Consider the following 24,212-nt stretch of genomic DNA (forward strand, 5'->3'; position numbering starts at 1 on the left):
GTACGTCCGGCAGGCAACGAATCAAGCTACCGCTTCGGAAGCCGAGTACTCGGCGCGAACGCCAAGTCCGAGGAGATCTTCCAAGACTTGATTCGGCGTCCCAAGCCGAGACCCCCATCCGCTTACTCTTTCAACGAATCCGAAGATGGAGGATGACCGAACCCACCCCAAGTCCCGATTGGGGAAAACTTCGGCGGGACTGTTCACCGATCGCATCAAGAAGTCCAGACCGACAGGAGGTGCAGCCGCGCATACCTTTCTATACCGGTGTAGAAGACCTCTTGACGCACCTCCACTCCTTCCAATCGGCGGTTGGGTGTAAAGGCCTCACGACGAGGGACAATGTCCGCTGTTTCGCCCTCACGGAGCTGAATTGGTTCTACCGTCTCGAGCCGGGACGATACGCTCTTTTGACGAATCAAGCAAATTTTCTCAACCACTTCATGATCCAGACGGACTGCTTGTACTCTGCGACGATTTGTACACAATTCGGCAAAGGGAGGACGAACCTCTACAGAATACGCAGCGCTTCACCACGAGTACTGGTGTCCCAACGGACGATAGGGCAGCCTCGGCGCCTTCAAGAGTGGCCTACGGTCCTCTCACTTCCGATACCTCGTGCACGAGCAATCGGCGACGACGACGAGTTGATGAAGCAGCGGCGATCCATGCAAAGGTCGAATACTTCAACTCCAAACCCGGGCCTACGGCTCGGAAGGAGAATCGGCAACCAAAGTTATCCAGCCAAACCGATGACCCGTCGGCGAGGCACAAACGGAAGGGCGACCGGGATAGCCATCGGAAATTCAAAGAAAGGACGGGGAAACGGACGAACGATCACCGGGCTCCCTATCGAATCACGATCGTGCTCGAAGTCTTCACCTGCTGAACACGACGTGCGAAACCGTTCTAATGAACGAACATGATCGATCCCGGCCGACCAACCGGAAGCCGGTCGATGGGATAATCGGACATCGCAAATTCTGCGGTACCACCAAGCGACCACAATACCAAGATCGCATCGAGAAAAAATTGTCGAAGCGTTTGATTCGGAAGGAAAGCCGGATCAAGATACCTCGCCAGCCACCGCAGCCCGGCGCCAAATACGAATCGGCAGATCAACATGATCCACATGATCAGCCGCGGTCCCACTCGGCAGACCCTCAAACCGCTTCGGTAAAGCAAGATGTGCGCCGCCCCGCCCTCGTGTCTTGGCATAGACGACGATCGGCCGTAAGTTGCGAAGGTGGGATGGGAACCCATCACGTTTTGTGAAGAGGAGGAAGAGGATCATCTACCCTCACGACGACCCAATGATCATTCGGGCCGAGATCGCCGACTACGATGTGGGTCGGTGCCGATCGACACCGAAGCTCGGTGAACGTGATCTTTGTCGATGCGTTCAAGGGGCGGGATTGCGAGCGGCATGGTCAATCGGCGGATCACACCTCTACTCGGCTTTTACGAGACTGGTCCAACCGGTAGCATCGACCGCCCATCGCCTTCGACGTCGCCTCAGAAAACGATGACCTACGACCAATTCCTCATTGTCGATTCCCCGACAGCATACAACGTCATCATCGGACGAACGGCACTCACCAAGGTCAAAGTCCACTTATCGCCCCACATGTTGTTGATGAAATTCCCGACACGCAACGGAGCCATCCGATCACCAGCGACGGACGTGCTATGCCACGACCCTTAAGTCGGTAGCGACAAACCACCAATGGAAGCGATGACCTTGCGGGGACTACCGAACGATAACGAGCTCATCGACGACCCCCGAAGAAAACCTAACGCCGATGGCACGGCCGTCCGAGGAGCTCGAGACCATAATCTTGAACAAGGAATTCCACGATCGGTGGGTGAAGATCGCACCAATCGGACCCCGACCTCCGGCGGTTCGTCGACTTCTTGTGGCGCATGCGGAGGTCTTCGCTGGTCTTACGACGATATGCCCGCATATCTCCCGAGGTCATCGACCATAAGCTCAAGATCTCCCCGCCACAAACCACAGCAAAGCGCCGATCGTACGATGCCGAACGGTATGAGGCAATGCGTGCGGTTGACAAGCTCAAAGCCATCGGCTTCATCTGAAGCTACGTACTCGCTTGGCTCGCCAACTCGCCATGGTTCGGAAGGCAAGGGAGGATGGCGAATGTGTCGACTATACCGACTGAATAAGGCCCCGTCCGGGCGATTTCCCGAGGATCGACCACTGCGTCGATGCTACCGCCGGCACGAGCCGCTCACTTCATGGACGCCGTATTCGTGATACAACCAGATCTTCATGGACCCTGCCGATAGAGAACATACGGCATTCATCACGGATCTCGGTTTGTACTGTTACAACGTCATGCCCTTCGGCCTAAAGAACGCGGGGGCAACTTACCAACGGCTCGTCAACCGGATTTTTGCTAAATACATCGGAGGCATCATGGAGGTATATGTCGACGACATGTTGGTAAAAAGCCGAACGCGGGGATCACCTGGAAAACTTGGCCCTCATGTTCGGTATTCTAAAGAACTACCGAATGCGATCAACCTAACGGCGCCTTGGCGTATCTTCCGTAAATTTCTCGGGTTCATGATCACCATAGGGAATCGAGGCCAATCCCGAGAAAATAAAGGCCATAATCGACATGGAGACGCCGAAGACACGTAAGGACATTCGAGCCTTACCGGACGTGTCGCCGCTCGACACGCTTCATCTCCAAGGCTACCGACAAATGCGTACCGTTCTTCAAAGCTTTGAAAGGGGGCAAGCATCATGTCGCATGGACTCCCGAATGCGACCGGGCATTTCAAAACTTGAAGAATTACATGAGTCGTGCACCACCGTTATCAAAACCGTTGCGGCGAGGTGCTACTCCTATACCTTTCGGTATCCAACACCGCCGTTAGCTCGCATTGATAAGGAAGCCGAGAAGGCGAATCTACCGATATTTTATGTCGCAAGGCGCCCGAGCGCAGAGATTCGTACCCACCCTTGGAGCAACTAGCACCGCCCCGGGTCGTCTCGGCACGAAGACTTCGCCTACTTCGTGCCCACGAGATTACCGCTCGACGAACCACCTCTTGGCAAGTCGCAAAGCCGGAAACATCCGGCCGATTGGTCAAATGGGCAATCGAGTTGGGAGAATTTGACATCGATTCAAACCAAGGCTCAGAGAAAAGGCCGTGCCGCTGCCGATTTCATCTCCGAGCTCACACCTCCTACGCCATTGGAGCCATCATCGCCGAGCGCCATTTCTCTTGCACCGAGAGGGCGATACCAAAGCCGACATTTCCGTCCCTCTCTGGTCTGCATGTGGATGGCTCGGCAAACCAGAAGGTTGTGGCGCGGGCTGGTATTAACCACTCCGGGCGGCAACAAAATTGAGTCACGCCCTCGATTCAACTTCCTGACTTCTAATAACGGCGAATATGAGGCCCTCTTGGCTGGCCTTCGCTAGCCAAGAGCATAAGCGCCGAGATGATCAAGATTCACAATGCGACTCCTCATAGTAAATCGATAACGGCAGACTTCGCGGCAAGAGATGCCTCCATGTCAGCCTACCTCTCGGCAGCTCACCAACTACTATAGAAATTCCGTGCCTACGAGATTCGGGTCCCGTGTCGAAACACGCCGACGCGCCTCCCGATTGGCTTCGGCGATAAACGACAAGATCGGAAGGAAGGTACCGGTGGAGATATTATCCCAGCCAAGTACAACCGCCGCCGAGGTATGTACCGTTCGGCGAAGACACATGGATGTCTCCAATCTACGTCTTCCGACTCGGAACCCTTCCTACCGACAAGGCGCAAGCTCGAAAACTCCGCTACCGATCGGCAAGATACGCATCATCGACGATGTTCGCATAAACGCGTGGTTACACGACACCGTATCTAAAGTGCCCGACCGAGGAGCGGGGACTATGTTCTTCGGGAGGTCCACGGTGGAATATGGCGACCACTCGTTCCCGATCGCCGCACACAAGATCTTCCGAGGGTTATTTTGGGCCGACTCGCACTGTGACGCGAACACGCTTAGTCAAGAAGTGTGACAAATGCCACGTTCGGCAATCGTCCCTCATATCCCCGCCGAGCCTCTCTCATCGATCGTAAGCCCATGGCCGTTCGCCCGATGGGGACTAGACCTAATCGGTCCAATGCCGAAGGCAAGGTCAGTCAAATACTGTTGTTGCCGTAGACTACTTTACCAAATGGGTAGAAGCCAAAGCCCTAGCAACGATAACGGCGGCGAGTTGAGGATTTTATGCGGACGAATATTTGCCGCGATTCATCCCCTACGCCATCATCACGGATAACGGCAGGCTTTGATTCGTAAATCTTCGTGAATTCTGCGCTGACTCAAGATCAACTGTTCTTTGCTTCGCCAAGACACCCCCAATCAAACGGACAGGTCGAAGTTATGAACAAAATTGTCAAGAAGTGAAACGGCAGCACAAAGCCAAAGGGCATGGCGGAAAAGCTTCGAGGCGCTATGGGCCATACGGACATCTTACCGAACGGCAATCGGGAAACACCATTCTCCATGGCTTTCGGTTCGAGGCGTAGTCCCGGTAGAGATCGGAGAGCCTCCTACGAACGGAAACCTTCGCACCGAAGGCAAATGAGGAAGCGCCGGCTCGAGCCTCGACTTACTCGAAGAGCGCCGGCGCAAGCCAACCTTCGAACGGCTTACAAGCAACGCGTCTCTCGATACTATGACTCTAGGGTCAAGTCCCGTTCTTTCCGAATCGGAGATTGGGTCATGCGGAAAGTTTCTCTGGCAACCAAGAGTCCCACGGAAGGGACCCTCGGACCTTCCGGGAGGGCCTACGAAATCATCGGTATCCAGCGATCGGGGACTTATCGACTTAGAGACTCCAATGGAAAGATCCTCGGTCACCCTTGGAACGTAGAACATTTGAAGTACTACTTCAAATGAAGCCACCTTGCCTACGGCAGGGTCACGAGGTATCACGAAAGCCTTCGGCATCTCTACAAGCACGCTTTCGCATTATAGCGTTACAAAGCCAACGGCGGGTTCTATACTGTAAAACGCGCTCATAATTGTAATCTCGCCTTCGGCAGTTTATCAATAAAAAGGGCCTTCAACTCACATATTCGGCACCTTTGTTATATCTTTCAAATCTATCCATTTTTTGTTCAAAAAGGTACGGTAGGGACCATCGGTCGCAGCTAACTACGCATTTTGGCATCGCCATTATCCTACCGATTAAAAGACAACTTGGTAAACTTTGCTGGACGTTATAGGCTTTCAGCAATTACTTGCCATTGCTATACAATCGGAACCCCCTGCGTAAAAGGAAAAGTCAGGCCAACGGCAAGTGACCTTTGTTTAAAAACTTTTGGCGTTAAACAGAAAAATTTCCTAACTATGCTACCGATTCAAAAGCAAGATGCAAAGATCTTAAAATGAAAACATGAACTTTAATTAAAAATATGCCCACGGCATTAATTATCCAAATAAAAGATGCCAACGGCATCAAAGTTATAACTAAACTACAAAAATGCGTTAAGCATTAAAATTACATTAAGGTAGGAGATCAGGATGAAGGGCCCTCGGCACCCGCCTTCGGCACTGAAGCTTCACGAGCGTCTTCCCCCTCATACTCTTCGATCATATCTTCGGTGACACCTTCGGGAAGAGGAGGAGGATCGGCAATGAAGTTCAGGTTGAGCTTCGTCCCAGGATTGTACCGCTTGAATGGGTAGATGAGATCCACCATCTCCGCGCCCACCTCCTTGTCAAGAAGAACGGAGAAGTCGGCAGAGTGGCGATACCTGGATGGCCTCCTGGACGGCGCCTCGATCTCCGATGCCTTGGCCCGCTCCGACTCCTCCAGAGCCACCGAACGGCATCCTTCGCCTCCATGGCCTCTTTTGCCGATAGATGCGCCGACTCGTGGCGGCAGTGTCTGCAAATTTGGACTCAGTATACCTTGACTGCCGTTCGCACCGCAAATCCTTCACCGTGTTCGCATGGTCTCGGATGGTCTTGCCGGCCCGCAACCCGGCCTGCCGTCTTCGTAGGCCTTCTTCGCCTTCTCCGCGGCATTAATGGTCCGCTTCATGCAAAGCCACATGTCCATCGAAGCTCGCAGAATAACGAGCGTGTCGAAAAGACACCAAGAATGATCGGCGGCATGGCCTCGAAAATGTTATGGACTTACCGAGGCTCGAAGGCGGAAGGCCCGACCGCCTCTTCCCAAAGGAGCTTCTTGGCAGGCTCCTCGATCTCGCTCCATTTGCGAACCAATGATCATATGGTTCGCGAATCGGACCGCCGCGAGCGAGCCAGGTGAGCGGATCGGCGTGCTCTCGCCGTTGTCGGGCGAAGATGGCCCGAGTGGGCTCGGCTGCCGTCCGCGCTCGAGGCCGGTTCGGCATCCGTGTCAACGGTGAGGGCCGTTTGCCGCAACTCGGAGGAAGTCCCTCGGTAGTGGCGCCTCGGCGGAGAGAGGGACCGGATGCTGCCACTCCGGCCAGCCGATCGGGTATTGAGTTCACGGAGACGCTGCTAACGCCCGTCCTCGGGTCTACCGATGCCGAGCCCTGCGGCCGGGTCTTCTTTTCTTCCCCGAAGCCCATCATAAGACGGCGCTTGGAGGTCTCGCTCATCCTCTTAGCCTCGGCAGCTCTCCCGCTTCCGTCACTGCGAGAAAATGGTTGGTAAGTCCCGCAACAAAAGAAAAGAAACAATTGTGTTACGGCGTACTTACTCTCGGCAGGTTGACAAGTCGGGCCTTGATGAGGTTGGCGGTAAAGAGAAACTCGGTATACCTCTCAACGGCAGAACCCTCACCCTAACCCTTTCAATCTGCGGATCTCACGTGTAGCGCCAACTTGCTCGCAAAAAAAAAAAAAAAAAAACCAAACGGGATCAAGATTAAACAAAGGAAAGCAAGACTCGAAAAACCTACCGAGCGGTAGAATAGCCTACCGCCATTTGGGCGTGGTCGATATGGAAACGGACGGTGTCCCGAGGCGACTCGATCGCCGGACAAGAGCACCCGCCGCTTCCACGTCTTCGTGAAGTCGGACGCGATCGACGGCGACCGCGCTCGGTAGCCTTCGTGCAATTGGCCCGACCCAGCCCGTGATCGGCGACTCCGACTTCGTGACTGCATGTGGGAGAACCGCTCATACGAGGGTTCTCCTTCCCGCCATGCCAAAGGTCGTGACTACCCCATCGCGCCACCCGTTGGGATTAAACGCCAGAGCGTAGCCTATTTGCGCCAAGATCCTCTGAACGGCGGGCTGCGAGGAGCCTCACCCTTGCGAAGCACGTCCCGTGAAGAAGACAACCTCGCCGTCCTTCGGATCGCTTAAGGATTCGGTAGGGCTCGTAATCCTCATACCTACCGAATCGGGATGAAATACTCCGCCCGAAACTTCGCAATCTCCCTTTCGGTGATTCTGCTCGCCCAGATAATCGACGCCAAGACAAGCTCCTTCGAACCCCATCGCACCGGGATTGCTGTAGACTACGGACACTCTCGGCCGGTTGGGCGGTTCGGCAGCCACCTCACCACGGCCGGAAGTGGAGGCCATCGGCGCTACCACCGCCGCCACCCCAGGGCGCCGAGCCCCACGTGGCGACCGTCCGCTATATATGATAGACAACGGCACCGAGCGGTCATAAACCCTTCCCGATACCATGCGTGGGGACTGGTGGGCCTTTCGCCGAGTATCTCGACATCGGCATCACTCCCCTCCTCGGCATCGGCCCCCACCGCTTCAACGTCGGAGTCAAAGAGACCGTCCGATGACTCCTCGTCGAACGCATTGGGCTCGCGCTCGGAGAATGACTCGCTATCGACATCTACAAAAACAGGCAAAAAGGGAAACTAAGACTCATGCCGTTTGCTATCCTACCGACCCCTACATCACCACCTATGGCGACTAGACTACCGATTGAAACCCTATGGCCAGTCTAGTTCAAACCAAGGAAGGACGTAAACTCTTAGGGAATATAGAGATGGAAAAGTAGGGCTACCGAACGGTACCTTTGTTTAGCTTCGGAGGTGGACGCGACGCTACTACTTGATCGCTGAGCACGGAAGGCCTTTCCTATCGATTGGCAAGCACCGAAATCGCTCGTTACCGTTAGCACTCGCGGAAATCGCCGACCGCCGTTAGCACTCGCCGGAAATCGCCTCGATGGAGCTCTCACTTCGCAGAATGCAAAGTGAATTCACCACCGGTCATCTCTATTTATAGGGGAAGCTCGACAACGGTATTCTCGAAAACCAAGCGGCGCGATTAATGCGCGCGCGCCATCATCACCGCGTGCCACGTGTCGCTCATCCAAAGGGTAACGGACGGCACGCGAGGCGCGAAGTCGGCGCCAGGCGCCCTTCACCCACAACTCGGCGACTTTCTAACTTCGCCTCTGAACTAATGATGCGGATGGGACAATGTCCGGCCCTTCCCTAGATCGAGTTACCGAACGGTAGGGCCGTGGTCCTTCCGAGGACAACGCAAATCCCTTCCAAGACTCTCGCAAGGGACTTGGGGACTCTGTTTATACCAAAATGAACAGCCAATGAATACCAAACACGTGGAACAAACCAGGGCTACGAATGCCTTCGGCACCCACCTTCGGTACCAAGCCTACCGATCGCAACATTAGGCAACCCGCCACGGACGCGTGGCGTCTCACAATTGACGCCCAGAGTCCCACATCGAAACTCTCAACAAATTGCACACCTCCCAAGGCCTATAAAAGAGGACACCCATCCCAGGCTTGAAGGTAATCAATCAGGACTTACGGCATACTGCCTATTAATCTGAAGTTCAAACTTATTAAATCCGCATTTACTTAAGCATCGGAGAGCCTTCGGCCGGTACCACACCGGTGCCCTAGGATTACCGTCGTTTGCTTTCTTACAGATCGCACACGCTACCGAGGACATCTGATCGAAGAGACCTAATCACTAAGTTACGCGAAAGTACCAAACCATTTTTCGCCAATGATAATATCTCATATTAAAGGTGGTTTGGAAGCTATGGAAGCAGGTGATGGTAAACTCAATCGCCAGGATTATGTTCATTGTCAGAGAGCCGGGGTTCCAATTTAAGCAAGCAAAAGAGAGAAGCAATATACGATATATTTCAGGCTTATGAAAAAATGAAGATGAAAAATGGTGAATTTGATCTGGCTGATTTTGTAATTGATCTTCACCATCGTCTTAGGCATGAAAAATATGGGGGTGATCAAATGGACTTTGTTTATATCGATGAGGTTCAAGATCTCACATTGAGTCAAATTGCTCTGTTTAAACATATGTGCATCAATATTGAAGAGGGATTTATTTTTTCTGGTGATACAGCACAAACAATTGCAAGGGGTATTGATTTTAGGTTCCAAGATATACGACATTTGTTCCACAAGAAGTTTGTGTTGGAATCAAGAAGCAATAAGCTTGAAGAAAGAAAAGAAAAGGGACAAATTTCAAAAATGTTTCATTTGACTCAAAATTTCCGTACCCATTCTGGTATAGTAAAGTTATCACAGAGCATTATTGAACTCATTTATCGGTTTTTTCCTCACTCTATTGATGTTTTAGACCCTGAAACCAGTCTTGTTTATGGGGAAGCTCCAATTTTGCTTGAATCTGGAGAAAATGAGAATGCAATTGATGAGTCGATTTTCTATTATATATTTAACCCTATTCTTAGTATATTTTGGTTAATATTTTGGAAGAATTTTGATACTTTGAATTATATTTTCAATATAGGACTTTCGACTCTCTCTGGAGCAAAACATAATCAAATGGACGAATTTTGGAGTAATTCCAGTTGGAGGACGTACGTGAGTCACTTAGCTTGATCGTATCAAAATATCAGACTTTTACACTAAGCGATGATTTCCTGGTGAATAAATGAAGGAGCGATGTGCAGTGCTGGAATAGTGACGTTTTGGGCTTATATTGCGTTTTTGGAGCCCAAGATGACCTCGGATGGGTTCGTGGCCTTCTGGAGAAGTGTTCGGAATTATTTTATCTTTAAAACGAGCTATCTTGGGCCAGATTTAGAGGAGATTTGAGACCAAAACGTGGCTGGGCAGATTTGGGCAGATTCTCCTAATCCAATTTGAACTTTATTTCCTAGTCTGATTTTATTTTAACTTAATTTCCTTGTGGGGATTGGGTAGCTAGGTTTTAGGAGGTATTTAAGCTTCTTTTCACTGCAATTTAGCAGCTCCTTTTAGAACTTCTTTTTGGCTTTTGGAGGAATTGCTAGGGTTTTGGATTTTCGCTACTTTCAGGTGTTTTCATTCTTACTCATTCGAATGATATTTTCTTGGATTTCAATTATGATTATGTGTAACTAATTCCCTTTGCTAGGGCGAGGCCGTAAGCCTAGCATGAATATGTAGTTTTATTAATCTGCTTATGAATGAATGCATGTTTGCTTTGAATTATTAATCACTGTGTTTAAAACTATCTATCTATTTTAATGACTGATCACCATTAGGATATGTAGACAAGTAATTTGATGCAATTTCTGTTGGAACATCACCCTGAAATTGAGGAGGGCTTCTTGTGATTAGTAATTGTAAGTTCACTTAAGGCGAACATCACGCTCTTAAGGGTTGCATGGTTTTCCAAAGGGTTTTCACAAAACTTAATGAGTGTTGCATGTTTAGATTTGATCTGAACATCACAGACGGATTGCATGTTAGATATACGTTTTCGCTTGAACATCACAAGGAAAATATGCATTAGGAAAACCTAACCTTCAAAGCATATATGTGGAAATTCATAAGTAATTGATAGAATTGCATAGGATTGCGATGGTGTTGGCTAAACCCTAGTTTTCTAAATTTTAGTCTTTAAAAAGAAATCGTTTTTCTTCTTTGTTATTATTTCCCAACTTTGATTTCTTTTACTGTTAGTTAATCTTTTCAAATTGTAAACTTCAAATCTTTGATAAAATCTATTTTAGTTATTAATTAAGAGTTAGTTTAATTACAGATTAGTCAAACAATCTTTGGGGACAACGACCTTGCATGAGCATTTATACTACAATTACCTTGTATTCTTGCAAGTATTTTCAGTGATTTTAACCCTGTTTGCGCAGGTACTAAAAATCCTATCAAGAAATTGGCGCCGTTGCCGGGGATTGTTTTAACTAATTTGTTTTTATCATATTCTTAGTTGATTTTGTTTACACTTTTTCTTTTTTTTATTTTATATTATTTTATATATATATATATATATTTATTTATTTATTTTTTAATTTTCGTCAAAATATTAATATTAAAAAAAAAAATTGAAAGCGATTTTGCTTATGTTTCGATTCTGCAAACCGCATGGTCCGCATAAGATCAGAACTGCACATCTTATACATTTGATCGAACAGAGCGCACTCGCATGCATGAAGAGAAGTTAATTGGGCTGGGATCGCTGCAGGACACTTTTCTGCAGAATTTGTTTGTAGACGAGGGTAACATGGCGTTAGAATTACCTGCAGCAGTGTACCACTCGAGAGTCATTGGCAGCCCGTGCCGATGTTCCTAATTGCATAGTCTATCCGACCCAGGAAGAGGGTGATTCATTCGAGATCAAGCACCACATGCTTGAGATTTTACCAACATTCCGTGGGCTGCCTAATGAAGATGCAAACATACATATTGCAAAATTTATTGTGGGTTGCAAGAATATTTTGATTAGGGTTTTTCTGCTGAAGCTATCAAGTTACGTCTTTTTCCTTTCACTTTGAAAGACAAGGCAGAAACTTGGTTATTTACTCTACCAGCTAATAGCATTACTACTTGGCAGCAGTTACACACAAAATTCCTGAACAAATATTATCCAGCATCCAAGACATTGAATTACAAGAGAGAGATTTTGACATTTACACAGAAGCCTAATGAAGAGTTTCATGAAGCATGGGAAAGATATACAGAGATGTACATAAAGTGTCCACATGTTAATATTGATTCAGATACACAGATGAATATTTTCTTTGATGGGCTTAATCCAACATCTAAGAGTCATGTGAATGCATCAGCTGGAGGATCGTTGTCAAATAAATCTGCAAGAGAAGCATTTGAATTATTTGATATGATGGCTACAGAATCTCAACAATGGGCAGCAGAACATTCACGAAAAGGGGAATTTTTGAGTTATCAGCAGGATCTCCTAACATGTCTGCACAAATGGCACAAATGGAGAAGAAAATTGATGCAAAGTTTGACATTATTCTACAACAGATGGCAAGTTCTACACAGCAGCCACCTGCAACAACAGTTTGTACTATCTCGCAGCATGGCTACACACGACATAATGGGCTGCCCACATAGAGACTCCTACCCAGAGCTTGTTGAACAACATGTCAATATGATGAACAGCTATCAAAGGCCTAGAAATGATGCATATGCCAATCATTACAATCCAGGATGGAAGGATCATCCTAATTTCAAATGGGGTGACAATCAGAATAATGCAAAACCATTCCAACATGCCCAAAAACCTTTTGTTCCCTCCAAACCATCTCTGGATGATCAACTAGCTAAATTGGCAGCAACAACTCAATCATTCATCGAGGGTAACAATCAAAGATTTCAAAATGTTGAAGCATCAATTAAAAATTTGGAGCAACAATTTGGCCATTTAGCTGCACAGATTTCAGACAGAGACAAAGGCAAATTTCCTAGTCAAACAATTCCTAATCCAAATGGACGTGAAGTTTGCAACGTTGTTCGGACTTTACGTTGTGGAAAAAGCTATGACAATCGTGAAAATAGCATTGAAAAGGAGCAACAGGCAGTGGAGGACAATATAGAAAATTTTGCAGCAGCAGAACCGCCAAAACTGCAGAAAAACATAAACGGGCAGATCCAGAAACTGTTCCAAAACAAGTTCCTGAGCGTGTTTATGAGGCCCCAATTCCATATCCAGAACGTTTGAAGCCAAAAGCAAAGGACCAGCAACTCAAGGACTTTATGCAGACATTATCCAAGGTTCAAATCAACATTCCATTACTGGATGCAATCAAGAAAATTCCATCATATGCCAAATTTTTTAAGGAAGTTTGCAGCAGCAAAAAGAAGTTTTCAGATTTGGACAAAGTCGTTTTGACAGAACAATGTAGTGCAGTGTTGCTACACAAATTGCCACCTAAGAAAAAAGATCCAGGGAGTTTTAATATTTCTTGCACTATTGGAAATTCTAATTTTAAAAGTGCTTTAATTGATTTGGGTGCAAGTATTAATTTGATGCCTTTTTCTGTTTTCCAGCGATTGGGGCAAGGAGATTTAAAGCCTACATCAATGATACTTCAACTGGCTGACCGTTCAATCACTTATCCAAGAGGTGTTATTGAAGATCTAATTATAAAGGTTGATAATCTTTATCTACCGGCGGATTTCGTGGTTCTAGACATGGATGAAGACCTTCAAACACCTATTATTTTAGGGAGGCCATTTATGGCAACTGCTAGGACTTTAATTGATGTGGAAGCTGGAACATTGACTCTAAGGGTTCAAGACCAATTTGTGGTGTTTAATTTGTTTGAGGCAGTAAAACGTCCTGCTGAACAGCAAGAATGCATGCGCATTGATGTGGTAGACAGTATGGTTCAAGACAATTTTTATGCCAATTCAAAAACGGGTCAATCTGATAAACCGTTTGCTTGGGAAAAAGCGAAAATTGCAGTTCAATAAGCTAGAGGAAATTCGTCAAGGTGCTTATAATAGTTCTCGCATCTACAAGGAAAGAACGAAGGCATTTCATGACAATCAGATTTTACGGAAGGAATTTCAGCCAGGACAAAAGGTTCTAACATTCAATTCAAGGCTCAAGTTATTTCCAAAGAAATTAAAATCTCGCTGGACTGGACCCTACCTGGTGACTCAAATTTTTCCTCATGGAGCAGTTCAAATCACTAATGAAGCTCAAGGCAACACATTCAAGGTCAACGGTCACAGGCTGAAACCCTACGTGGAGACACCCTTTGACACCGCAAACGAGTCTTTGACTCTGAAGGAACCAGTGATTTGACCACCATGCTTCTGCAAAGTCTAGCTACAGACTTAAAATAAAGCGCTTATTGGGAGGCAACCCAATTTTTCTAAACTCTTTACTCCTTTTAATTTAAAAATATATATATATATATTTGTTGTTTTCTTTAACTAGATGTTTTTATTTTCTTTCTATTCCTAACACACCATTGATTCAATGCAGGACACAACAATCAGCAGCAAACATCAAAAGCAGAAAAATCCTAGGTCGGAATCCGCACTCAAAGAGCAAGTCTACACAGTGGACCGACACAACAATCAGCAGACACATCAAACACGAAGAATCTTAGGTGGAATCCTGCACCAAAGAAAGTCTACCAAATTTCCAACAACACAAATTTGCAGGATTCAAATTATACCTATGAGATGCACGGATTGGGGGTCCTCAGGGCTTTTTGCTGTTTTGTCTTTTGAGCTTGTGTGTTTATTGCCCTTTCCTTGAATCTCTCTTGGATCCGCAGACCTTACACAATGAGCACCAATATGAGTACCTGCAGGGGCAAAGACCACACATCTCTACATATCACACATTTTTACAGATCAGGATCCAACATAAATTCTGGAATTACTCTTACCTTCGGATGGATATCGGAAGGCACTGATGCTGCGAGATCGAGGACCATCATGGATGCGGGTGAACGTTAGTGACGGTGCTGGCAGAGGTTTGAGACAGAGGCATGTACCAAGAGGCATCCTCCACCTTCAGATCAGGCTCCTTATTCGCATGGAGCCAATCAACAGAAACAACAGACCCATTTGTAAACACAAATTGTGTTGTAAACTCTGCTCGTGCCCCAGCTAGTAACGGAGCCATTGCACGAGGAACCCAAACCGATGCTTTATATTTCGATAGGCGGGTCACCGTAAGTGTTCTATCCCCCTATTGAACAGAGAAGAGAAAATTTGGGGGCTTTTGACAGAGTGAGTATGAAGCAGCGTGGAAAAGGCGATGATGACCCAAGCGAGTCCTTGCTATGAGATCTACAAAGCATTCGAATTTGGGTTGGGAATCCAACAGAGATGCTGGTTTCGATTTTGACAGAAGAAGAAACGGACTTTGGGTTTGAGAGAAATGACGAAGCCGCAGAGATTTTTCACAAGGCTAAGAAGAAGAAACGGACTTTGGGTTTGAGAGAAATGATGAAGTCGCAGAGATTTTTCACAAGGCTAAGAAGAAGAAACGGACTTTGGGTTTGAGAGAAATGACGAAGCAACAGAGGGTTTGAGAGAAATGACGAAGCAGCTCAGTTTGTGAAAAGGAACCGACTACTACCCCATTATATTATATCTGCCCGAGTTTGACACAAGTGCGGAGTTGGAGGAGTTGGTCAGCGCCTCTATGCAAGATCTCCGCTCCTGTCCTCGCCTTCAACCCCTGTGGTGTCAAATTTCTGGTTATTTTCTTTCCCTTTTCTTTTCTTTTATTGTTTTCTCATTTTCTGCCTTACTTTATTTTCTTTATTTATTTTTGTTATTCTCTTTTGCTTTCCTAGTTTCTTTTCCTAGAGTGTTTTCTTTATTTTTTATTTCCATTTTCTAGGATTTAGTTGTTTGGTCTACTCTTGTTTCTTTTGCTTATTTTCCACACCTTGAGGACAATGTGTGATTTAAGTTTGGGGGTAGGAAAGTAAATTTTAGTTTTTTTATTTTTTATTTTTTTGAGTCTTGTTTAAAATTTTCGTTTTTAAGTTAATATCCATAGATTATTTTAAACTTTAGAACAAATAGACATGGTGAAGATTAGTCCCACAATAGAGTCTTTTCTGTTTATTGTTACTTAGATACTAATTCATGAATTATACTCTGAAATTTGCACATCACACCAACATGGTTTGTGGGGAGTACGATTGAAATACTTATTGTTTGTCCCAGTGTGTTTTAATTTTTGTTCTATATAAATAAGTTAGTTTGTGTTATAAAGTAATAATTGCCTCACCCGAAGCTTTGCCTAGTAACCGGGCCAGTCTTGCCTAATCAGCAGTGATTCTCGAGTTAAATCGTAGAGTTTTTGGCATGAGGCAGGGTGGTTAGTTGGTTTCGTAGCCTTTTCAGCTTGAGTTAATAAGTCCTTAGGGGTGTTCTACACCTAGTGCCCTAAAGCCTTAGTGGTTTGGGAGTCATTGACCTAAAGCTCGCTACATGGGTTGAATTGAAAGCTTAAGGGAACCAACATTGCACAACCACTACTATTACTGAAAAAAAAAAAGAGAAAAAAAAAGAAAGAAAAGAAATATATGTGAAGTATGAATAAAAGGGATGAGAGATAAGGGTTTTAGTCAAGTCTCTTTAACTATGATGGTTCACTTTACACCGAAGGAAGTTTGTGAATTCTTTTCTAATTGATTCTAAATAGCTTAGGCTCTGTGGTGGGATTACTTGGATCTATTGAAAAGATGTTCTAGTTTTTAAAATTTGCTATGCATTGCAACTTGAAGGTGGAAATTTTATCCTGGTTAAGTGTTGGTCAAGTGTCCAGTTTGTTAAGTTCTTATTTTTTGTTTGAGTCTTGTTTTGCTTGAGGACAAGCGAAAAGCTAAGTTTGGGGGTATTTTGATGAGTCGATTTTATATTATATATTTAACCCTATTCTTAGTATATTTTGGTTAATATTTTGGAAGAATTTTGATACTTTGAATTATATTTTCAATATAGGACTTTCGACTCTCTCTGGAGCAAAACATAATCAAATGGACGAATTTTGGAGTAATTCCAGTTGGAGGACGTACGTGAGTCACTTAGCTTGATCGTATCAAAATATCAGACTTTTACACTAAGCGATGATTTCCTGGTGAATAAATGAAGGAGCGATGTGCAGTGCTGGAATAGTGACGTTTTGGGCTTATATTGCGTTTTTGGAGCCCAAGATGACCTCGGATGGGTTCGTGGCCTTCTGGAGAAGTGTTCGGAATTATTTTATCTTTAAAACGAGCTATCTTGGGCCAGATTTGGAGGAGATTTGAGACCAAAACGTGGCTGGGCAGATTTGGGCAGATTCTCCTAATCCAATTTGGACTTTATTTCCTAGTCTGATTTTATTTTAACTTAATTTCCTTGTGGGGATTGGGTAGCTAGGTTTTAGGAGGTATTTAAGCTTCTTTTCACTGCAATTTAGCAGCTCCTTTTAGAACTTCTTTTTGGCTTTTGGAGGAATTGCTAGGGTTTTGGATTTTCGCTACTTTCAGGTGTTTTCATTCTTACTCATTCGAATGATATTTTCTTGGATTTCAATTATGATTATGTGTAACTAATTCCCTTTGCTAGGGCGAGGCCGTAAGCCTAGCATGAATATGTAGTTTTATTAATCTGCTTATGAATGAATGCATGTTTGCTTTGAATTATTAATCACTGTGTTTAAAACTATCTATCTATTTTAATGACTGATCACCATTAGGATATGTAGACAAGTAATTTGATGCAATTTCTGTTGGAACATCACCCTGAAATTGAGGAGGGCTTCTTGTGATTAGTAATTGTAAGTTCACTTAAGGCGAACATCACGCTCTTAAGGGTTGCATGGTTTTCAAAGGGTTTTCACAAAACTTAATGAGTGTTGCATGTTTAGATTTGATCTGAACATCACAGACGGATTGCATGTTAGATATACGTGCTTGAACATCACAAGGAAAATATGCATTAGGAAAACCTAACCTTCAAAGCATATATGTGGAAATTCATAAGTAATTGATAGAATTGCATAGGATTGCGATGGTGTTGGCTAAACCCTAGTTTTCTAAATTCTTAGTCTTTAAAAAGAAATCGTTTTTCTTCTTTGTTAATATTTCCCAACTTTCAGATTTCTTTTACTGTTAGTTAATCTTTTTCAAATTCGTAAACTTCAAATCTTTGATAAAATCTATTTTAGTTATTAATTAAGAGTTAGTTTAATTACAGATTAGTCAAACAATCTTTGGGGACAACGACCTTGCATGAGCATTTATACTACAATTACCTTGTATTCTTGCAAGTATTTTCAGTGATTTTAACCCTGTTTGCGCAGGTACTAAAAATCCTATCAGCAATCATAAAAATATTTGGAAATAGTGGAACTGGTATTGGAAATATAGTTGGCTTCGGTGCGGAGCAGGTTATTTTGGTGCGAGATGATGGTGCAAAGAAAGAAGTTTCCATGTTTGTTGGGAGGCATGCTCTTGTCCTCACCATTGTGGGGTGCAAGGGCCTTGAGTTCCAGGTGATTACAATATTTATTTACTTATTTCTTTGTTTTTTTCTTTTGAAGCCTTAAGAGTTAGAGAAGCTATTATCACACAGTAGCATGATCTGATATTTTCTCCTTTTCCCTTGCAAATTCTTTTTTGTAGCTAGTTTTTTTATTTATTTATTTATTTTTTATATCATAATACATTCAGTCCGTTAAATGTTTACTATATTTTTAAAGTTTTGATTTCTATCCATTCGTAACATTCATGTCCCTTTTATAGGATGTACTCTTGTACAACTTTTTTGGCTCATCACCACTGAAAAACAAATGGAGAGTCATATATGATTACATGAAGGAACGAGGTTTACTTGACTCGACATTACCAAAGTGCTTTCCAAGTTTCAATGAATCTAAGCACAACATCCTATGCTCTGAATTGAAGCAATTATATGTTGCTGTTACTCGCACGAGACAGAGATTGTGGGTTTGTGAGAGTGTAGAAGAGCTCTCCAAACCGATGTTTGACTATTGGAAGAAGAAATGTCTTGTACAAGTTAGGCAACTGGATGATTCACTTGCACAGGAGATGCAAGTTGCAAGCAGGCCAGAGGAGTGGAAATCACGGGGAATTAAGGTTTGCATAATTTTCTCCTTGTAACAATTAAGATGTAGTGATGATGAAAAGAAGCGATAAAAATTGAAGCATTTGTTGTAGTATTGCTTAATTCATATTATTTTTATCTTGCATTACAAGCATTATACTGTTACTTGCAGCTTTATCACAAACATAGCTATGAAATGGCCACAATGTGCTTTGAGAGAGCTGGTGATACATATTGGGAAAAAAGGTCCAAAGCTACCGGCCTTAAAGCTATCGCTGACCGTATGCGAACTTCAAATCCTGAAGAGGCCAACTCCATTCTTAGGGAAGCTGCTGAAATATTTGATGCTATAGGCAAGGCAGATTCCGCTGCCATATGCTTTTCTGATTTAGGCGAATATGAAAGAGCAGGTATGACTACTTATCAACATCTAATATCTTTAGCCCATATTTCTTGTCTCAAGTACAAGATTTTATTTCACCATCATTTACCATCTTGCACCCCTGCATGTAATACTATGTACTTCCACTTAATGTCAAAACCTCTGAACTTTATTGGTACAGCTAGGATTTATTTGGACAAATATGGCGTGCCTGATCTGGAAAGAGCCGGAGAATGTTTTTCTCTAGCAGGATGCTATAAAGATTCTGCGGATGTGTATGCCAGGGGCAATTTTTTCTCTGAGTGTCTCACTGCTTGTGCCAAAGGAAAACTGTTTGAAATGGGTTTGCAATACATCAAGTATTGGAAAAAGCATGCAATAAAGGACTGTGTTGTGGCTAGAAGAGGTGAAGAAATGGATGAAATTGAACAAGAATATCTGGAGAGCTGCGCATCCCACTATTATGAGTTGACAGATCACAGATCCATGATGAACTTTGTTAAAGAGTTTCATTCTATTATTTTGATGCGGAACTTTTTGAAGAAGTTGGGTCTCCTTGATGAGCTTCTTTTGTTGGAAGTAGAATTTGGAAACTATCTTGAAGCTGCGGAAATTGCAAAGATGAAAGGCGATATTCTACTTGAAGCTGATTTCCTTGGAAAGGCAGGCAAGTTCAGAGAAGCGTCATCACACATTCTACTCTATGTGTTTGCAAACTCTCTTTGGTCATATGGCAGAAAGGGCTGGCCCATACAACAGTTTTCACAAAAGGAGGAGCTTTTATCAAAAGCCAAGTCATTTGCTAAGAAGGAAACAGAAAGCTTTTATGAGCTTGTTTGCACTGAGATTGACATTTTGTTAAATGAGCAGAGTAACTTGGCTTTGATAAAAAATTATATGAATGTTTGTCAGAGGCATAAGAGAGTTGAATTATTATATGCTCGAAAAATATTGGATGCTCATATTTCTTCATCCGCAGATAAATACGTGTGGGAAAAGGATTTGGTTGATGGTAATCTGATAATGTGTTCAGAAGGCAGAATATCTGAAAATCAGGTTTCTATAGATTCACTGATATATTTCTGGATTTTTTGGAAGGATAAAATTGCTTTCATAATCAAATATCTTGGATGCCTTGAAAACCGAGATGTTAATGATTACAGAAGGTACAAAGAGCTTTGTGTGGATTACTTGGGAGTGTGGAGGTTGTATCATAATCTTACTCCAGTCTATGTTTTACTCGTCTCTGATGCTGATTGGGTTCGAGGTCTGGACGAAAGACATTTTAGAAATCATGGGAAGTTGGTCTCCATTAATGTTCACCAGCTTGTCTCAGCTGCTTGTAGTTATTGGAGTTCAGAAATGCTTTCTGTTGGCATGGAAGTTTTGGAGAAGCTTGAAAATCTTTACAATTTTCCAATAAAAAATGTTGATGATGCAATGTTCTGCCAAAGCAGGTGTCTTACCCATATTTGTGAGATCTCAGAATATCTTTTGCAATCAAAATGTTTAAAGCTAAGGAATCAAGATGCCGAGAGATTGCAGAGATATGTAAAGTCTTCTACTGATACTGTTGTTGCGAATATATTTCCTTTGGATTGGAGGAATTCGTTGAGGGAGGATATGATTGCTCTTAGAAGAACTGATGCTTTAAAGAATGCGCTGAAACAAGTAATAGTCGAGTATACCAGCTCAGAGAAGGTGTTGTCTTTGGGGCAGATTGGAAGGCTTGCAATGGTTATTCTCGGGTCCGGTAAGCTGAATAATAGTGAACTATACGAGAAGCTTGTGGTAAAACTGGACTGCCACCCGCCATGGAAAGCTTTCATTGAGAATCTCTGTGGGAATATTAGGCCTGGAAACACCAGTCAAGAACCGAGAGAGGTGTCTATAATGTTGAAGTTGTATGGAGCTTTAGTTGATACTTATAATGCGAACTGGAGGGTGGTTCATGATTACATATCACCTGGTTGCTTTTTGTACCTTGTAGAGCGCCTTTTGATTTGGGCAACTTGCTTTCAGGGTTATACTATCACTACAAGTTCTTGCTTTGTTGAGTGGCTCATATACCAAGAGGAAGATACCAACGTAAGTTCCATGGTTGGTGTTGGTGATGCGCGACCATCTTTAATTGACATCTTTCATTTTGTGATTTATGTGGTTCGGGAGTGTGTTTTTAATAAGGCGGATATGGTTGAATGGATTAAAAAGACCAACACAGATTGGAACAACTATCATTCTCAACTCATGTTGCGATTTTTTGTCATGTTATGCTTGGTTTATTTGAATTTTGGCATGGGTCTAAACGAACTTTATGATTTGCTGGGAAGGGACTATATCACTGAGCAGCTGCCGCGGGAATTTTATGACGCCCTTAAGAGACAGAGGAGACTCAAAACTCTTAATATAAATGTGAAGCTGCTAGCTGCAGCTTTTCAGAAGATTGGTAATACTTTGGTAATTGCAAGTTTCGGGTCAGATTGTTCAAGGTTCTTATGTTCAGATGTCATCTTTGTTGACATGAAGGCCAACCATTCCAGGGATTACATACTGAGAAAATTGATTCCTAAACAACCACCTGTCCTACAAGTTTCCCAAGCTACATCTGCTGAAGGAGGAGGTGATAATTCATGTCATCTTAGTTGACATCCAACTCTGGTGCGGTGGAACCTTCAGAGACTGGTGCTGCATCTGATAAGACGAGTGATGATGTCGTCGGTGGCAGAGACAACCACAATACAGGTGAGGAAAGTGGCATATCCAAAGAGTCAATTCCAAAGTCTAAGCAAGCAGTGGATGTGGCTTCTGGATCCCAATGTGGCAGTAATGAAACTGGAAACAAGGGGAAGCAAAAGGGCAAGAACAAGAAACCCAAGAAGAAAGGAGGCAAAAAGTAGCCATCACATGTTAATATATTATAATTATATATGTGCTACGTGAATGAATCTTGGTATGTATGAACATATTATAATTATATATTTGCTACATGAATGAATCTTGTTATGTATGAACTTGATGTTGTGATGCCATGTTATGTTAGTGATGATTCCTAGATTATACATGGGCTTAATGCAGAGCCAGGTGCGAATCACACTTAAGGATCTTCAAGTCTCAATATAGTTGTATATCTGACTTGTCTTATTTTAACATCGGATTCAATGAAATACATAAGATGTCACCAATTAACCAACCAAGAAAGATTATTGTGTCTCTATATGACAGTTCCTAATTAAGTGTAGTAAAATCCAATTAAATCGAGTGAGCTAGACATGATAAGATAATTTCAATTAAATTGAGCTAGTGTCATATCTCATATTTGGTGCTGATATTGGATTCGTACCGATGAGAGAGGAAGAGGAACAGATCAATTGGTGGGGCTGAATCAAAAGCCCTTTGAAGCCTTCAAATCTGACGAAACCTAGCCCAATTTATCAAATTAAACCAATGGACCTTAGACTAAACAAGCTCTTTAGAAGACTTCAAACCAGCTTGTTCTTTCTTTGTTTTTTATTTTATTTTTAGAACAAGTGGTATGATATTATTAAAGAAATGAAAACAAAACAAACAAAGATTCGGGCCAAGAGAATTAGGGGAGTATCTCCACACATGAGAATTTGATAGCAAAATTAACCACGTAACATACCCTATAATCACACTTGGTTATTCTATCTAGCATCCTTAGATACAGTGGTGGATCTAGGATTTGATAGTTGGCTTGGCAAAACTTACTAATGCGTCTTTGTACATAAATAAAAGCTTAAGAAAAATAAAAATCATAAGTAAATGTAATGCAATATCAAACAACACTATTTAAATCTAAAATTTTACCCTACAAAAAGCTTAGAAGTCTTGAAAATTCTTCAATTATCACTGCATTATTGTTATTATTAGCAAATTCTCTTTCATATATGTTAAGTACATATGCACCTTTTTTTTATAATGAAAAATCTCAGCCGGACGGCCGCCTAGCCAAAAATCAGTGAACCAGAGAGATTGATTGGTTTATGATCTACACCTAATTCCAACTATTGTTTCTTTCAATATTTCCACAATTGATTATTATGCTTATGGTCATAACTTGATAATAATTTGTGTTATTTTTTAATTAAAAAAAGAACCAAGGTTTTGCTGCCTCTTGTGATTAAACATATCCTCAAATGTTGAAAACATTAAACAAGTGCATCATAGGGGAGAATCTCATAGGGTGGCTCACCACCATGTAGGAATCCGAACAACAAGAGACTCTCTGAGCAATCTATCATTGCACCCACATGGCCTTCATTAATCATTCTTTCTAGTTAATGTTTCTTTTTTCCTCTTAGGATTAAAATTAGTATTTTTCTTCCGGCGGACAGTTACGTTCCTTAGTTTGTAGTTTAGACTCCAGACAAAGCATCTCGCAGTCTTGCTGTCCGGGTTTAAGGGAAGCTAATTATTAACTAACTTATGCTTTTCTTCTCTCTCTTTCTTTTTTAGTGTGGAGGAGCTAAGTACATAAATCATGCAGTTGAATCTGAACACAAATAAAAATGAGAATTGGAGTAGTTCATGTCTAAAACCTAGCTAGGTTGTGGAGCAGTCGGTGAGCATAAAAAAATATATATCTGATTGCAGATATGAGATGTGGTGGTTGTCTCTCCCCTGTCCTTTGTTGGTTCAAAGTGACTTGATCTGCAGAGCTTTTTACATGGATGGGATGCACGCAGTTAAGCTGTCAATTTGTGCAGTGGACAGCAAAACTAAGATCACGCAACTTATATATATCGTACCACGATGACCTAGTTAGCTTAGCTTTTAGATGCTGGCCACCCAACAGCAACAAAGAAACTGTCCTGCTTAATTAATTGGTACTGACTTGACTTGGCACCTTTTCATTTTGACGAGAGAGAGAGGGAGGACTTGGCATGCGCCCAACCCAAGTTCCAAATTACCTTATGGCCATGGTTGATGATAATGTAAACAATTGGTTAAAAGGAAAAAGAAAAAAAAGCTAAAAAAAAGTAGAAGAATGACAGAAAGATATAGTGA

General features: G+C 43.5%; 2 protein-coding genes, 1 long non-coding RNA gene and 1 other non-coding gene across 4 annotated transcripts; 2 read left to right on the forward strand and 2 right to left on the reverse strand.

The window, feature by feature from the left end:
* The first annotated feature begins 8,992 nt into the window (after positions 1 to 8,992).
* Positions 8,993 to 22,195, forward strand: LOC148919899 (uncharacterized). Its single transcript, XM_089045958.1, has 5 exons — positions 8,993 to 9,646; positions 18,057 to 18,230; positions 18,481 to 18,834; positions 18,975 to 19,212; positions 19,366 to 22,195. The coding sequence occupies exons 1-5, from the start codon at positions 9,143 to 9,145 to the stop codon at positions 21,828 to 21,830; spliced, it is 3,735 nt and encodes a 1,244-aa protein (XP_088902084.1). The 5' UTR covers positions 8,993 to 9,142; the 3' UTR covers positions 21,831 to 22,195.
* LOC148919900 (uncharacterized) lies at positions 11,802 to 14,884 on the reverse strand. Its single transcript, XR_016124135.1, has 3 exons — positions 14,617 to 14,884; positions 14,401 to 14,532; positions 11,802 to 12,054 (listed from the first exon to the last, which is right to left on the reverse strand). It is a non-coding gene; the product is annotated as an uncharacterized LOC148919900 (long non-coding RNA).
* On the reverse strand, positions 11,850 to 11,956 carry LOC148919901 (small nucleolar RNA R71). Its single transcript, XR_016124818.1, has one exon. It is a non-coding gene; the product is annotated as a small nucleolar RNA R71 (small nucleolar RNA).
* LOC148919902 (uncharacterized) lies at positions 12,306 to 13,684 on the forward strand. Its single transcript, XM_089046150.1, has 2 exons — positions 12,306 to 12,663; positions 12,777 to 13,684. The coding sequence occupies exons 1-2, from the start codon at positions 12,306 to 12,308 to the stop codon at positions 13,682 to 13,684; spliced, it is 1,266 nt and encodes a 421-aa protein (XP_088902276.1).
* Positions 22,196 to 24,212: the final 2,017 nt, after the last annotated feature.

This window comes from Prunus mume, linkage group LG2, assembly GCF_029339155.1.
Source record: "Prunus mume cultivar Tortuosa linkage group LG2, ASM2933915v1, whole genome shotgun sequence".
NCBI lineage: Eukaryota > Viridiplantae > Streptophyta > Magnoliopsida > Rosales > Rosaceae > Prunus > Prunus mume.

Coding starts and splice junctions, on each gene's coding strand:
- LOC148919899 (XM_089045958.1), top strand. CDS start 9,143: ATGAAGATGAAAAATGGTGAATTTGATCTGGCTGATTTTGTAATTGAT. Junction 18,231..18,480: donor GCAAGGGCCTTGAGTTCCAG/GTGATTACAATA, acceptor TCCCTTTTATAG/GATGTACTCTTGTACAACTT. Junction 18,835..18,974: donor GGAAATCACGGGGAATTAAG/GTTTGCATAATT, acceptor TGTTACTTGCAG/CTTTATCACAAACATAGCTA.
- LOC148919902 (XM_089046150.1), top strand. CDS start 12,306: ATGGGCTGCCCACATAGAGACTCCTACCCAGAGCTTGTTGAACAACAT. Junction 12,664..12,776: donor GATTTCAGACAGAGACAAAG/GCAAATTTCCTA, acceptor AGCATTGAAAAG/GAGCAACAGGCAGTGGAGGA.